At 34.6% G+C, this 15033-nt stretch overlaps 1 protein-coding gene across 1 annotated transcript in view; it reads right to left on the minus strand.

The window, feature by feature from the left end:
• The window catches only part of LOC124985551 (phosphatidylinositol 3,4,5-trisphosphate 3-phosphatase TPTE2-like), a 51163-nt gene that overhangs the window by 26710 nt on the left and 9420 nt on the right, over window positions 1-15033 (minus strand). Inside the window, exons 5-10 of the mRNA XM_047554288.1 lie at window positions 13406-13505; window positions 13130-13193; window positions 12381-12445; window positions 4996-5056; window positions 4075-4156; window positions 3881-3969 (exon numbers count right to left, since the gene is read on the minus strand). Coding sequence (XP_047410244.1) covers window positions 3881-3969; window positions 4075-4156; window positions 4996-5056; window positions 12381-12445; window positions 13130-13193; window positions 13406-13505 — 461 coding nt within the window. The remainder of the gene's footprint in view (window positions 1-3880; window positions 3970-4074; window positions 4157-4995; window positions 5057-12380; window positions 12446-13129; window positions 13194-13405; window positions 13506-15033) is intronic.

Genomic DNA, 15033 nt, shown 5'->3' on the forward strand with positions numbered 1-15033 from the left:
ACAAAATTGATAAACCCTTAGCCATACTAACAAAGAGGAGAGAGAAAATTCAAATTACTAAAATTCCTGATGAAATGGAAATATCACATCTGACACTACTGAAATGCAAAACATAATTAGAAACTATTTTGAAAAACTATACTCCAACAAAATAGAAAATCTCAAAGACGCTGACAAATTTCTAGAGACATATGATCCACCCAAACTGAATCAGGAGGACATACACAATTTAAACAGATCAGTTTCAAGCAATGAAATAGAAGATGCCATCAAAAGCCTACCAACCAAGAAAATCACAGGACCAGATGGATTCTCAGCCAAGTTCTACAAGACTTTCAACAAAGAACTAGTACCAATACTCCTCAAATTATTCCATGAAATAGAAAAGGAGGGAACCCTTCCAAACTCATTCTATGAAGCTTGTATCCCCTGATACCAAAACAGACAAAGACACATAAAGGAAAGAAAACTTCAGACCAATATTGCTGAAGAACATAGATGCAAAAATTCTTAACAAAATTCTGGCAAATTGCATGAAAAAAACATATTAAAAACACAGTGCACCATGATCATGTGGGTTTCATCCCAGGGATGCAAGGTTGGTTCAACATATGGAAATCAATAAATGTAATTCATCACATCAGTAGACTTAAATGTAAGAATCATATGATTATTTCAATAGAAGCAGAAAAAGCATTTGATAAAATATAGCACCCCTTCATGCTCAAAACACTAGAAAGAATTGGGATAGTAGGAACATATCTCAACATTGTAAAGGCTATCTATGCTAAGCCCCCAGCCAACATAATTCTAAATGGAGAAAAATTGAAAGCATTCCCTCTAAAAACTGGAACTAGACATGGATGTCCTCTTTCACCACTTCTATTCAACACAGTCCTTGAAACTCTAGCCAGAGCAATCAGACAGACCAAAGAAATTAAGGGGATAGGAAGAGGAAAAGAACTCAAACTATCACTATTTACCAACAACATGATTCTGTATTTAGAGGATCCAGAAAATGTCTAGAACTAATAAATGAATTCAGCATAGTAGCAAGATATAAAATCAACATTCATAAATCTAATGCATTTCCATTCATACGCGATGAATCCTCTGAAAGAGATTTAGGAAAACTACCCCATTCACAATACCCTCAAAAAAAAAAACACTCGGGAATCAATCTAACAAAAGAGACAAAAGACCTCTACAATGAAAACTACAGAACACTAAAGAAAGAAATTAAAGAAAACCTTAAAAGATGGAAAGATCTCCCATATTCTTGGGTAGGCAGAATTAATATTGTTAAAATGGCCATACTACCAAAAGTGCTATACAGATTCAATGCAATTCCAATTAAAATCCCAATGACGTACCTCACAGAAATAGAGCAAGCAATCGTGAAATTCATTTGGAGGAATAAGAGACCCAGAATAGCCAAAGCAATCCTTAGCAGGAAGAGTGATGCAGGAGGTATCACAATACCAGGCCTTTATACTACAGAGCAAGAGGGACAAAAACAGCATGGTACTGACACCAAAATAGACAGGTAGACCAATGGTATAGAATAGAAGACACAGAGACAAACCCACATAAATACAGTTATCTCATACTAGAGAAAGGTGCCAAAAACATACAATGGAGAAAGAGCCTTTTGAACAAATGGTGCTGGGAAAACTGGAAATTCATATACAGCAAAATGAAATTAAATTCCTATCTCTCACCCTGGAGAAAGCTCAACTCAAAATGGATCAAGGACCTAGGAATTAGACCAGATACCCTTCACCAAATATAAGAAAAAGCAGGCCCAAATCTTCATCATGTTGGCTTAGGACCAGACTTCCTTAACAAGACTCCCAAAGCTCAAGAAATAAAAGCAGGAATCAATAAATGGGATGGATTCAAACTAAAAGGCTTTTTCTCAACAAAGAATCAATAATGTGAAGAGAGACCCTACAGAGTAGGAGAAAATCTTTACTATATGTACTTCAGATAGAGCACTAATCTCCAGACTTATAAAGAACTCAAAAAATTTACACCAAAAATACAAATAACCCAGTCAATAAATGGGCTAAGGAACTAACCAGACACTTCACAGAAGAAGACATACAAGTGATCAAGAAATATATGAAAAAATGTTCAAAATCTCTAGTAATTAGAGAAATGCAAATCAAAACTACCTGAAGATTTCATCACACTCCAATTAGAATGACGATTATCAAGAATACAAGCAACAATAGGTGTTGGCGAGGATGTGGGGAAAAAGGTACACTCATACATTGCTGGTGGGATTGCAAATTGGTGCAGCCACTCTGAAAAGCAGTATGGAGAGTCTTAGAAAACTTGGAATGGAACAACCATTTGACCCAGCTATCCCACACTTTGGCCTATACCCAAAGGACTTAAAATCAGCATACTACTTACTGTGGCACAGCCACATTAATGTTTATAGCAGCTTAATTCACAATAGGTAGATTGTGGAACCAACCTAGATACCCTTCAATAGATGAAAGGATAAAGAAACAGTGGTATATATACACAATGGAATATTACTTAGCCATAAAGATGGATAAAATTATAGAATTTGCAGGTAAATGGATGGAGTTGGAGAATATCATGCTAAGTGAAATAAGCCAATCCCAAGAAACCAAACGCTGAATGTTTTCTCTGATAAGTGGATGCTGATGCATAATGCATGGTGGGGGAGGGGGTAAAAGAAGAATGGAGGAACATTGGACTGTTTAGAGGGAAATGAGGGGAGGGGTGGGGGCAGGGGAAAGGAAAGATAATGGAATGAGACAAACATCCTTACCCTATGTACATGTATTACACGAATGGTGTGACTACATCGTGTACAACAGGAGAAATGAAAAATTGTACTCCATTTGTTTACAGTGAATCAAAATGCATTCTGCTGTCATGTATAACTAAATACCAGAAACAAAAATATCAAATGACATGAATGAAAAGAACTCCATATTTATGTAATATATTATATTCACAGATTAAAGGAGACATACCTTACATTTATCTTGGTAAGTGCAGGAACATGTGTTCACTAAAATTCATCATACATTCATGACTTTAAAGAAAATTAAGAAAAACTATGAAACTTTCTTAACTTTTGAAAAGAATGTTCCAAAATGCTTACTAGGTACATCATATTAATGATGTAATGTGCTAGCATTTTCTTGAAAGGCAAAACTAAAACAAATTCCTACCATTCACTGCCTCCACCTAACACAGTGCTTCAGGACATAGCTAGTGTAGCAAGGAAAGAAAAAGAAATCAAACATATAAGGATTAAAATAGATGTAACAAACATTCATTATTTGTAGACTGGAACTGGAAAAATCCAACTAAAGTTATAGGCTAATCCCTAAATGTAAATAAAGAATTTAGGAAGAATGCTAAATATGAAGCCAACATTAAAAAATCAATAGCTAAATCAAGGATGCAGGCTGAAGTCATCAGAATAATTACTGAAAGAAAAACTGGGATTGGGGTGTATCTCATTGGTAGAGTGCTTGCCTATCTTGCACAGGCTCTGGGTTCAATTCCTGGCACTGATAAAAACAAGTTAAACACTATTTATATTTTGACAGACATAAACTGGCAATTTAAAAATGAAAAACCCAAATAATCAACTCTCAAAGACAAATGTACTTGACCTTCTTTAGCTCTTTTCCCCTACTTTCTTCCCTTATTTTCTCTCTCCCCTTCCTTATTCCTACTTCTTTCCTTCCTTCAGTCTTGAAGCTAATATTTTAAAATGTTAAAACTACTAATACTGATTAATAGCAATGTGTATCTTGTTCTTGTATCTCTATTTATCTTTTCAATGTCTTTAGAAAAAAGGAAATAAAAATAAAAGCATTATTACCTTTGCCTCCCTTACAGTGAATCACTATGATATTTTTACTATCTTGAGCCATCCACGCATTTGCTTCCTTGGAGAACACCACCATCTCTCTGATTTTAAATATAAGATTTTCAGTTGAATTAAAATATTTCAAAAAAAAATCAAGCCCAATGTATTAAGTCTTCTTTTGATAGTCAAGATGGCATAAAACTTACTTCAGAGTAGGGACATTATGGTCATCAATCATGATTCTATGTATCCTATTATGGAAATACTTAGGATCATAACTTCTTTCACCTAAAATAAAAAATACATATGTCATATCTCTTTGCCTAACATGGTAAATAATGAAGTTATGAATAAGTTTAAATTTTCCTTAAGAAATTCCCTATCCATCTTTAGAAGAAGCTTTCTGAGTAGCTTTTGTTGCTCTAAAATAATTTTGTCTCAAAAACATAAAAATAGTAGTGGTCGGTTCACAGCAGGTAATCTACATTAAATCTATTTTTGCTTAATAGACTCACTTTTAGCTTTCTAGAAGGCTACTAATTATATAACTGTAGGGTAATTAGAAACCATGGAGCAGAGGAAAATCTAGTTAACCAAAATGCTTGCCTCCGAAGACATTGATCTTATAATATACAGTGGAATAAAATAACAGGAGAGACAGAGTGGTAAACTAGAGTATAATCTGTTTTCTGGAGGGCTGTTTTATTTATTTATTTGTCTGTCTGTTTGTTTGTTTATTTATTTAATTTTTCCCATCAGGTTCCCTGTTCTCATCACAACCCACTCCTGATGGGTTAGAGAATATATTTGTTGAATTGTCTTATGTTCTCAATGCAATTTGACAGGGAAAACAGATGTCCCTAAACCTGATGTACTTGAGCAGACCTTCCCTAAAATTGTTTGCCTCCATTCCACCTCTTTGGTCCTACGAGGCCTGCCTCCCTCAGAGGAAACCATACTGTTGAACTAACTTTTCCTATCAAACAGGGTAGCACGAGATGAAGATTTTTAATCAAATTCTACACCACTAAATACTTATGATTAAATAAAATGTAAAAGTGGAATCTTCTCACGTGCAGTAATCTGTTTTCTATCTATGGTAACAAAATATTGAGTCATATACATACTGCATAGATTATACACTTGATAGTGGTTTTCATGCTTCAAGTCTAAGAATCGTGCAACTTCCTAAAAAAGACAGACAAAAATTTTATATATCCAGTATAACCCATAAGTAACCTAAAACTATTATTACTTTTTATTCACTTGTCTGTCTCTGGTACCTTCTAGGGAGATTCAGGAAATATGAGGGAATGTGCATGCCAAATCATATGTAACCTGCTGATTATTTTCAAGTAGCCCACAGAGCTGATGTGGCTGCTCAGATTAACCTGTACACATTGTTCAAAGCTACCAGAGAAGGAAATTAGCTGGTTAACTAGCTTAGGTAAATTTCTTTCAAATCATTAATTCATGGCAGTAATAAATGATTGCTATTCAAATCTAATTCTGAATAGATATCTTTCATATAGTTATCTGGGTATTATAGTCTAACACTATTTAAATAAATAAGCAGAAATATACATACAGTTGTGTGTGGTATGCATGATATAAAAAGATAAATTATATTAAATTTTAGATGAGTGAGGGAAACATAGAGATATTTTAGTTTATCTGTTTTTTATGTTTAAAAATGAATATGTAGGGATAGGGCTGTAGCTAGTGGCAGAACGCTTGCCTAGCACGTGTGAGGCACTGGGTTTGATCTTTAGCACCACATAAAAGTAAACAAATAAAATAAGGGTGCTCTGTCTGTCTACAACTACAAAAATAAATTTAAAAATTGAATACACATATATGTATGTATATGCATAATTTTTAAAATAGTTATTATTGAAAATATTAGTTATTATTGAAAATACAGTTAAGACCACCATATTAATTCAGTAATGTTTCTAGCAAACTTATCCACCTGAAACACACACACATATTTCTATGCAATAGAAAAAAATGACTGTTACAACCTTAAAAAGCTGATTAGTATAGTACCATCAAAGCATGTTTACTGACTTAATATTTAGGAAAAGAAAACTAAGATATCAAAGTAAACATGGTGTAAATTAGTTATTCCTGTGTCAGGAGGAAATGATAAATAAAAAAAGACAAACACCCTAAGTCTGTACAGAATGGGCGGAAAGTAAATGATTTCATACACTTCAAAAATTCATGTGATGTTCTTCACTAAAGTAAAATCTGAATATATTGAGAAATCAAATATAAAACCACACAAGTAACTTTAGGAAATTTAAATAAGCATTAATCAATTCTTTGGAATGATGAACTAAGTGTTGAGTCAATGGAATAGCAATAGGTTTAGGTTTGACTTTGTAAAAACTGGCAACTTCTGTTTTTAAAATACTATAACAGAGGAAAAGATTTGTCATTAAAGTTGACTGAATGGCAACCCATGCCAAGTGTAATAAGTTAATAAATCATTAATTTAATGACCTAATTTAAACTTAATTTAAATTAGTAACTACAATTTAAGTAGTAATTCTTCACTCCATAGATAAATGATCCGAAGACCTAAATAATCCACAAAAGAAAAAAATCCAGTGAGTTAACAACCCATGTAGATATTCAGCCTTGCTAATCAAAAAGTCAAAATAACAATGAAATACCATTTTTCACTTATGAAATTAGCCTGTTCCTTTCAAATGAGAAAATCCAATGCTGGCAAATATAGCATGAAAATAAAATCTTTGATTTGTTGCTGATACAATCCCATGGATTTGGCAATATGTATTAAAAACCCTAAAAATATTCTTATAGGTAATTTCACTCCTAACACTCTAACTAGAAATAGCCCTCTGCCCAATAGTGTTACTGATAATAGTTGACAGTGCAATGGAATATCATACAACCATTACGATATAGCCTTGAACTTCATTCTATCAGCAAAACAATTCTCTCTCACACTGGTAAATTTATGTGTAGTTTCTTTAGCATATCCACCTATAAGAAGAGCATAGTTACTTTTTGGATGATAACATTTTAGAGACTTTTTGGATCCCCTTCATATTTCTCTCAATGTCCCCCAAATGATCTTAATGATTTGATTTTCCAGCATGAGCCCATCCTTGACTCAACAGGTAGATATTGCTCTACTTTTTTTTTCTGATCTAAGTAGTTCACTGAAAGATTCCAAATACCTCCTAATCAAATTAACTGAAAAGGAACATAATGTATCTAGAGAAAATTTCAACTCTATCATGAATCCACAAAGCCCACAATTTTGTCACTAAATGAACAATTTGGATCCTCACCCAGAATAATGAGTATTTAACTGAAACAAGGCCAAAAATTAAAAGATAGCTGAGAAGATTTTAGGACTGTAGGTAAGGCATATCTGAGTTTCCTTAATAGTTCAACCTTTGTATGGGCTACATTTACCAGCTCATTTTATGTGAAAGCAGAAAATCTTTGAAAGTTTTCCTGCAATAACTTTCACCTTTGGGTTTTCTTAAATCTTCCAAACACTTGTTTCTGCCCAGAGTAGCACATTTCTTGATGTAGGGGGCCAAGGCACATCCTTTCTACTAGTATGATGTCGCAGTGGTGGCTAATTTGTTGATGCTTCCACCATCACACTTTTTCTCCACTAACTCTACAGGTCCCAAATCCATACAATTTTTGCTACTTCAAGGAAGTGTTTAACATTTTCCTGCTAGTCAATTTCTCACTTATGAAAATTTATCCATTGCTTTGTATTCATTGTTGCCCAAACCATAATTCTGAAACTGTCATCCCTTTTAAGGATAATCAGGTGGAACCACATGACTGTTTGGGTATCATTCTGGGAGTTAAGCGTACTCAGATCAGAATTCTTCACCTTTTAGTGAACCTCAATTTAAAATAGTTCTTATTTCAGGCAAGGTGGTGCACACCTGTAATCCCAGCAACTCAGGAGACTGAGGCAGGAGGATCACCAATTCAAAGTCAGTCTCAGCAATTTAGTGAGGATGTATGCAATTCAGCAAGACTCTGTCTCTAAATAAAATACAGAAGGGCTGGGGATGTGGCTCATTGGTTAAGTGCCCCTGGGTTTAATTCCTGGTATCCAAAAAAAAAAAAAAATAGTTCTTATCTATAACATGACATTCCCTGTGCAGGATATCCTGTTACCACTGAATATACAATCACTGAAGTAGCTTCATAGTCGAGTTCTCAGTCTGCCCGGGGAACTGAACAAACAGTTTATATTTGAGCCTGTGCCTTGACAAAAATGAGAGACCAAATATTAATTCAGCCAGTAGATATGCTTTTTTTTTTTTATGGTACTGGGAATTGAACCTAAGGGCACTCTACCAATTGCTACATCCCTAGCCCTCTTTATTTTGAAAGAGCACCTTGATAAGTTGCTAACCCTGACCTCAAACTCATGATCCTCCTGCCTCATCTTCCCGAGTAGCTGTGATTACAGGTGTGCCCCACCATGCCTGACAAGATATGCTTTTTGGGTGGCTCATGATTTGTGGATTTTATGAAAACAGATGATTCATCTTTAGATACTTTGATTTAAAATGGTAAAGGGATTAATTACTTATTAGGGTATTTGTCAATACCCCAAGCAGGTAATAGTTAAATAACTGACAGAATAATAATCTAGAGACCACTCCAGAAACCAAGAGTAATGTTTATATTTGGATTTACATGCTAAATTAAGGTCCTGGGTTTTTTTTTAATTTTTAATTAAATTTTTAAATTTTTGGTACTGGGCATTTGACCACTAAGCTACATTCCAAGCTCTTTTTATTTTTTATTTTGAGACAGGGTCCCACTAAGTTACTGAGGTCCTCACTAAGATGCTGAGGCTGGCTTTGAATGATCCTCCTGCCTCAGCCTCCTGAGCCACTGGGATTACAGCTGTGCACCACTGCACCCACCAGGTCCGGGTTTTTAAAAACACACTCTGGATATTATTAAGTATTACTAAATTGATACTAACCACCAAATATACAAAAGAAAAAAATATTCCATTTAGACAAACTCTAAGTAACTGACAGTTATTAACATACTAATTATTATTAGTAATCAAGGGCTCTTTACCTATAAAGATGAATTCTGTCAGTTTGGGGAAGTGAATTAAATATTGTTAAACATCCTCCTTTGACAGTCAGTATTTTATTTGTTATATATAGATTACTCTAACTCAGTGTTTTCAAATTCATATATTTTAAAGTTATATGAGCTGTGCTTTCCCTGTCAAAATTTCTGGCAGCCAAATATAAATCTCTTTCTTTTTCCCCATTTAAAAAATTTTTTATTTCCCAGTTTTTATTAGTGCATTATAGTTATACATATGGTGGGATTTGTTGTTATGTATTTGTACACACACACAATATAATTTGGCCAATATCATTCCCTGTTATTTCCTTTTTCCCTCCCCTCTCTGCTCCCTGTGGTCTCTTTCCTCTACTCTACTGATCTCCCTTTGATTTTCATGAGATTCCCCCTGGCATCACCCTCCCACCTTTCCTTTCCTTTTTCCTCTCTTGCTTCCACATGTGAGAGAAAATATATGACCTTGGCCTTCTGAGTTTGGCTTATTCTCTTAATATAATGCTCTCAGGTTCTATCCATTTTCCTGCAAATGAAATAATTTCATTCTTTTTCATGGTTGAATAAAACTCTACTGTGTATACATACCACATTTTTCGATCCATTTATCTGTTGATGGGACACCTAGGGAGGTTTCATATTTTGGCTATTGTGAATTGTGCTGCTCTAAAAATGGGTTTGCAAGTATCGCTATAACATGATGACTTTAATTTTTTAGAATAAATACTGAGGAGTGGTACAGCTGGATCCATATGGTGGTTCCATGCCTAATCTTTTGAGGAACCTCCATACTGATTTCCATAGTGGTCGTACTAATTTACTCCCACCAAGAGTGTAAATGTTCCTTTTTAATCTACATCCTCTCCAGCATTTATTTTCGTTTGCTCTTGATGACTGCCATTCTAAGTGGAGTGAGATGAAATCTCAGTGTAGTTTTGATTTGCATTTCCCTAATTGCTAATGATGTTGAACATTTTTTCATATATTTGTTGGTCATTTGTTTTTCTTCTTTTGATAAGTGTTAGACTTCTTTTTCCAGCTGTACTTTTTGATATTTAGAATTTTTAAATTTATGTAAAGTGTATTTTGTAGAATGTAATGTGTTTTGTAGAATGTGACTGTGAAGCAGTGTATAATTATATATAATTATATGCTTTCTGTGTGTAAATGCTTGCATTTTCAATACAGTATCCTATAAAGCAATAAATATTAATGTTATTGTTTTAAAAAACAACTATCAGTTTATAAAATAATATTGGATGAATCTGACAGAATTTATTTTGTTTATTAAAAGCCAGTCATAAAAGATCTACTATGTGATTCCACTTACATGAAATTCAAGAAAAAATACAATTAATCTGTGAAGACAAAAGTCAAAATAGTAATTGCTTCTGGTGTTTTGAGATACTATCTGGAAAGGGATAAGAAACGTTCAATACCTTGATAGGGGTGTTGGTTACATGCATGTTTACTTATATATAATTTCATCAAGTATATACTTAGTGCAATTTACAGTACACCTCAATAAAAATGTAAAATTTTATATGCCTGTGTATATTTATGTATATAGTCATGTGCTACATAATTAATGACCAACAGTGCTCTAATAAGAATACATTCCCTAGTGTTCTGTAACTGTTTTAGTTTATTTAAGTACTGTATTTCACCATTTTTTTCAGTCTAAAAATTGGTTTATAACCTTTCATTGCATAATCATCACATGGTACAATTCTGTTTGTCATGCCACTTAAAAGGTAAAAAGAGGGCTGGGGAGGTAGCTCAGCTGGTAGGATGCAAGCATAAGGCCCTGAGTTCAATCCCCAGTACTGCAAAAAAAAAAAAAAGGTAAAAAGAGCAGCAATGTATTCACCAGTGACATATGGATGCACGTTTGTCTTCTTGTGCACTAGGACTTGAACCTAGAAATTGTCATCAGTATATTTCCAAAAGTTGACTTGGGTGGCTTGTTTAGAGCACCACAGTACTAATGGTAAACACATTTTTAATGAGTAACACTGAGGACTGCACACCAGTTACGGAAATCAATAATGTTGGCACAGAAGCTTCCAACACACAAGATTAAGTTTTGCAAGTTCATACTTTAGAAAACCATGGTAAATTTTCTCAAGGTATTATTTCAACTGTAATGCACAAATCAAAATCAAACTAATGTGTTAACTTTTTTTTTCAGACCAGAAAAAAGCTAAACTGTCATGAAGAAATGATATGTGTTAACTTGAACTGATTTTAACATATATTCAAAAGCATTTCATGCATCCTTATCTTTCACCAGAGTTTAAGTGATTTTAAGTAATATTAATCACCACAATTAAAAAAAAAACCTTCACATAATAGTCATATCCCACGTTTTTTTGCAAATATTTGTCAAATCTGCAATGATTATGTGGTGAAATTGGGTGTATCCATGATGATCACACAATGATGAGATCACTCAATACAACATATCTTATGATTAAAAGACACATGACTTCATTTATATATAGGCATATGTACATACTGATATATAATTACATTTTTATTGAGGTATAACAAATACTGTAAATGTACCAGTGTAATAATACACACATAAACGCGAACTTCTTAAGAACTTCTTAATGATTTTCATCTGGAATTTCACTAATAGTAAATAACACTGTATGTCTGAAATTAATTTAGTCATCTATAGAGCCCAAAAATGGTATTCTTCCCCTATAATTTAGGATCCCAACATAAAAGCATACATTTAGTTATAGCTTTCCCTTTCTTCTCCCTGATAAATTACAAAATGACAATTCTTTGCAATTCCTCCCATCAAGATATGGAACCTATTTTCTACTCCTTGAATACAGATTGGCTTTGTAATTTGCTTTGGCCAACAGATTGAAGTAGATGCCTCATTATACTAGTGTTCAGCCTGGGTCATAAGAAGTTTTGCATTCTTTTGTTTGCTGTTCCTTGGACCCTTTGTCACTGCCACCATGTGAACAAGGCTGACCTAGTCTGCCTTGGGAAGAGACACCATATAGAGTCATCTTAGCCAAGCATTTTAGATTAGCCAGTACTCAGATGACCCAGAAGCTATCCACAGATACATGAGCAAATCCAGGCGACATAGCCAGTTCTGACCCTGATTATCAGAACCACACAGTTAAGCTCGAACCAAATTCACAAACCACATATCACGAGTGAAATCAATGACTGTTGTTATAAGCCAGTATGTTTGAGGCAGTTTGTAAATAATAAAATCAAATTGATATCAAACCCATTATGATTTTTTTATCTGAAAGAGTGAACTTTTAGAAAAGTATTGCCTCTCTGGGTCAATAATAAACTTATGACTTCACTGTCTATATTCACTGAGAAGTGAGTATTTGTATATTAACATCCTTACCTGAATTGGATTCCTATAGAAAGACTGCTTTCCAGAAGATGGAAATGACATGGCAATAATACGCTCTGGAAGTAAAGTAATCACTATTATGAATGTCATTATAGATGTGAAACAAAATACACAAATTTAATCTACTTATAATAAGATTCCTTTTAGATAGAAAAGAACTTTCGAGATAGAGAAAAAAGCCAACACATTCTCAGTGTAATAAAGAGAATATATTTAGTTATTCAATAAAATGACCATGGAACTGACTGTATGCCATATGCCACAGATTTGTGTTGGCCTCAGACTAGAGCTCCCCCTGTAGTTGGAATTTACTTCTTAAACACCAAAGAAAAACCAGGAAGTATGGGATCCAGTGATGGTGGAAACTGGGTGCTTTCTAGCCCTCTGGACTCAGAAAACCTGAGACCTACAGAACAAACAGTAACCTTATTCTTTCAGGTTTGAGGAAAAAAAGAAGTCCCTCTGGGGCTCTTGGAACCTAGGAGAACTATCACAACTCAATAAATTCTAAATTGAACTCAAAAAGAATCAGCTGAAATCCATTCCACTGCCTGTGCTACAACCAAGTAGCCCTGATTTGAAATGAATGAAATTTCCCATTGCCAGGACATATGTCTTCACGGGTAAAGAAAAATTTAAAAGAAAATACTTCAACAAGTCAAAAACCAAAAGAAAATATTATTACTCACAAGAATAATTAGAAATTAATATAAATAAACCAAAGGTTGAACTTCACAAACCAGTAATGTAAGTGAGGTCCAGGTCAAATCCATCCTTTGTGTATCTCCTTTTGTTTCCTGAAACCTGGGAGTTTAAAGTAGTGTTACAAAGTGTAAACTATAAATCAACATAAAAATAAAGAACATTATGTAAATATCTATAACCCTTATATTTTCTGAAATACGTGTGTGCTTGCGCATTACCGAGGATTAAACCTAGGACCTTGCACATGCTAGGCAAATCCTCTATCACTGAGCTACTTTCCAGCCCAAAACAAACGAGTTTTGTTCACTCACCATCCTTCTGGTCAGCTTTTCAAGGTGTCTTTTTTGGTAAGCCAGATGAAACAGTCTGATCAGAGTGATAAGTCGTAGAGGTCGAAATAAAATTACGAATCTGAATAAATTTATAGATAAATTTTAAAGATCCATTTTTGCTTTAGAAACAGAAGAGTTTATCAATATGGATTAAGTTTAACACTTAAGTGGTGCTGGGGATCAAACTCAGGGTCTCACACATGCTAATCAAGCACTCTTCTACTGAGCTATACCTCCAGCCTTGTATTAAGTTGAGAGCAGTGGTTCTCAGCCAGGGGCAATTTTGCCTCACCCCACCCTGCCACCCATCTAGAGGATATTTGACAGTGTCTGGAAACACTTCTGGTTGTCCTAACTGTTGGGTGTTATATTGGTGGGGTGTTACTTCTAGTGAATAGAAGTCAGGCATGTTACTAAATACCCTACAATGAATAAAACTCTGCCCTCTCCTGTAAGCAAAAAATTATTTGCCTAAAATGTAAATAATGCTAAGGTTGAAAATTTCTGGTCTGCAGAAAGTAAAAAGAAAGACTCTAAGAATTTGTGGATGTCTTTTGTGGTTTAAGACCAGCATGTTTTTCACTGTCCCACATCAAATCAAACTAAGGAATCTTGCCCATGTTACTACTCCCATCAGTAACAAAGGTTCACTACAGCCTCTAAAAGCTCATCAGGCAGGCCCCAGGCTGAGATACTTCCCAAGTGTGTTGGCTAGTGTTTCTCCTATCATCAGAAATACCACAACAGAGAACTGTTGACTAGTAGTATCTACTTTAAACATAAGCAAGACTCACCTAGAAAAGCTTATTAGACCACAGGTTGCAGGTCCCATAATAACTAATTTGATGGGTTTAGGGTTGGGCATGAGGTGCTTTTCTTGCATTTCTAGCAAGCTTTCAAGTGATGCTAAGGTTGCCATTGGAGGACCATATTGGCTCTGATTATTTTCAAACTCCAAAGTCTCTCACATAACACATTTAGTTGGGTCTTGAATTGAAGCCATGAGAAGCTAGGTTACCAAAAGGAGGTAGCTGTTTGACTCATGAATAAGCCAAGACCCTCAATGCATCCCTATAGACATTTATTCTTCCTAATTGCCACGGGGGGAGGGGGGTGGAGGGGAGAGAGGGGGAGAGGTTGAGGGAGAGGGAGAGGGAGAGTGAGAGAGAGAGAGAGAGAGAGAGAGAGAGAGAGAGAGAGAGAGAAGTATTATTCACACGTTTACTTTCCTAATCTGTAATGGTTCTAACTTTGCCTCAACTTTCTTCGTTTCTACCACAAGTATATTGTGAAACTCTTTCTCTGTGTTTTATCTATGTTATCTCCTGGTTCCCTGTTCCATGTGCTATGTTTTGGAGAATTATGATTGGAGTCACTCAACTTTTCATATGTTTAAATTAATACACTATGTTATAGGAAAAACCCATAACTTCATGTGCAAGGAATTTGTGGTTGACACACAAATGGGAATTTAAAGAGAATTTCAAAATGTAGTGAAGTTAAAGTAAGTACAAGAGGTCAATCCCTACCCTCTTTGGGTGCTCCATATTCTTTATTCACCTAAAGGTATTTAGTGTATATACCTTTCACTGGTCCCTAAATGCCAC

Source organism: Sciurus carolinensis, chromosome 5 (genome assembly GCF_902686445.1).
Source record: "Sciurus carolinensis chromosome 5, mSciCar1.2, whole genome shotgun sequence".
Taxonomy (NCBI): Eukaryota; Metazoa; Chordata; class Mammalia; order Rodentia; family Sciuridae; genus Sciurus; species Sciurus carolinensis.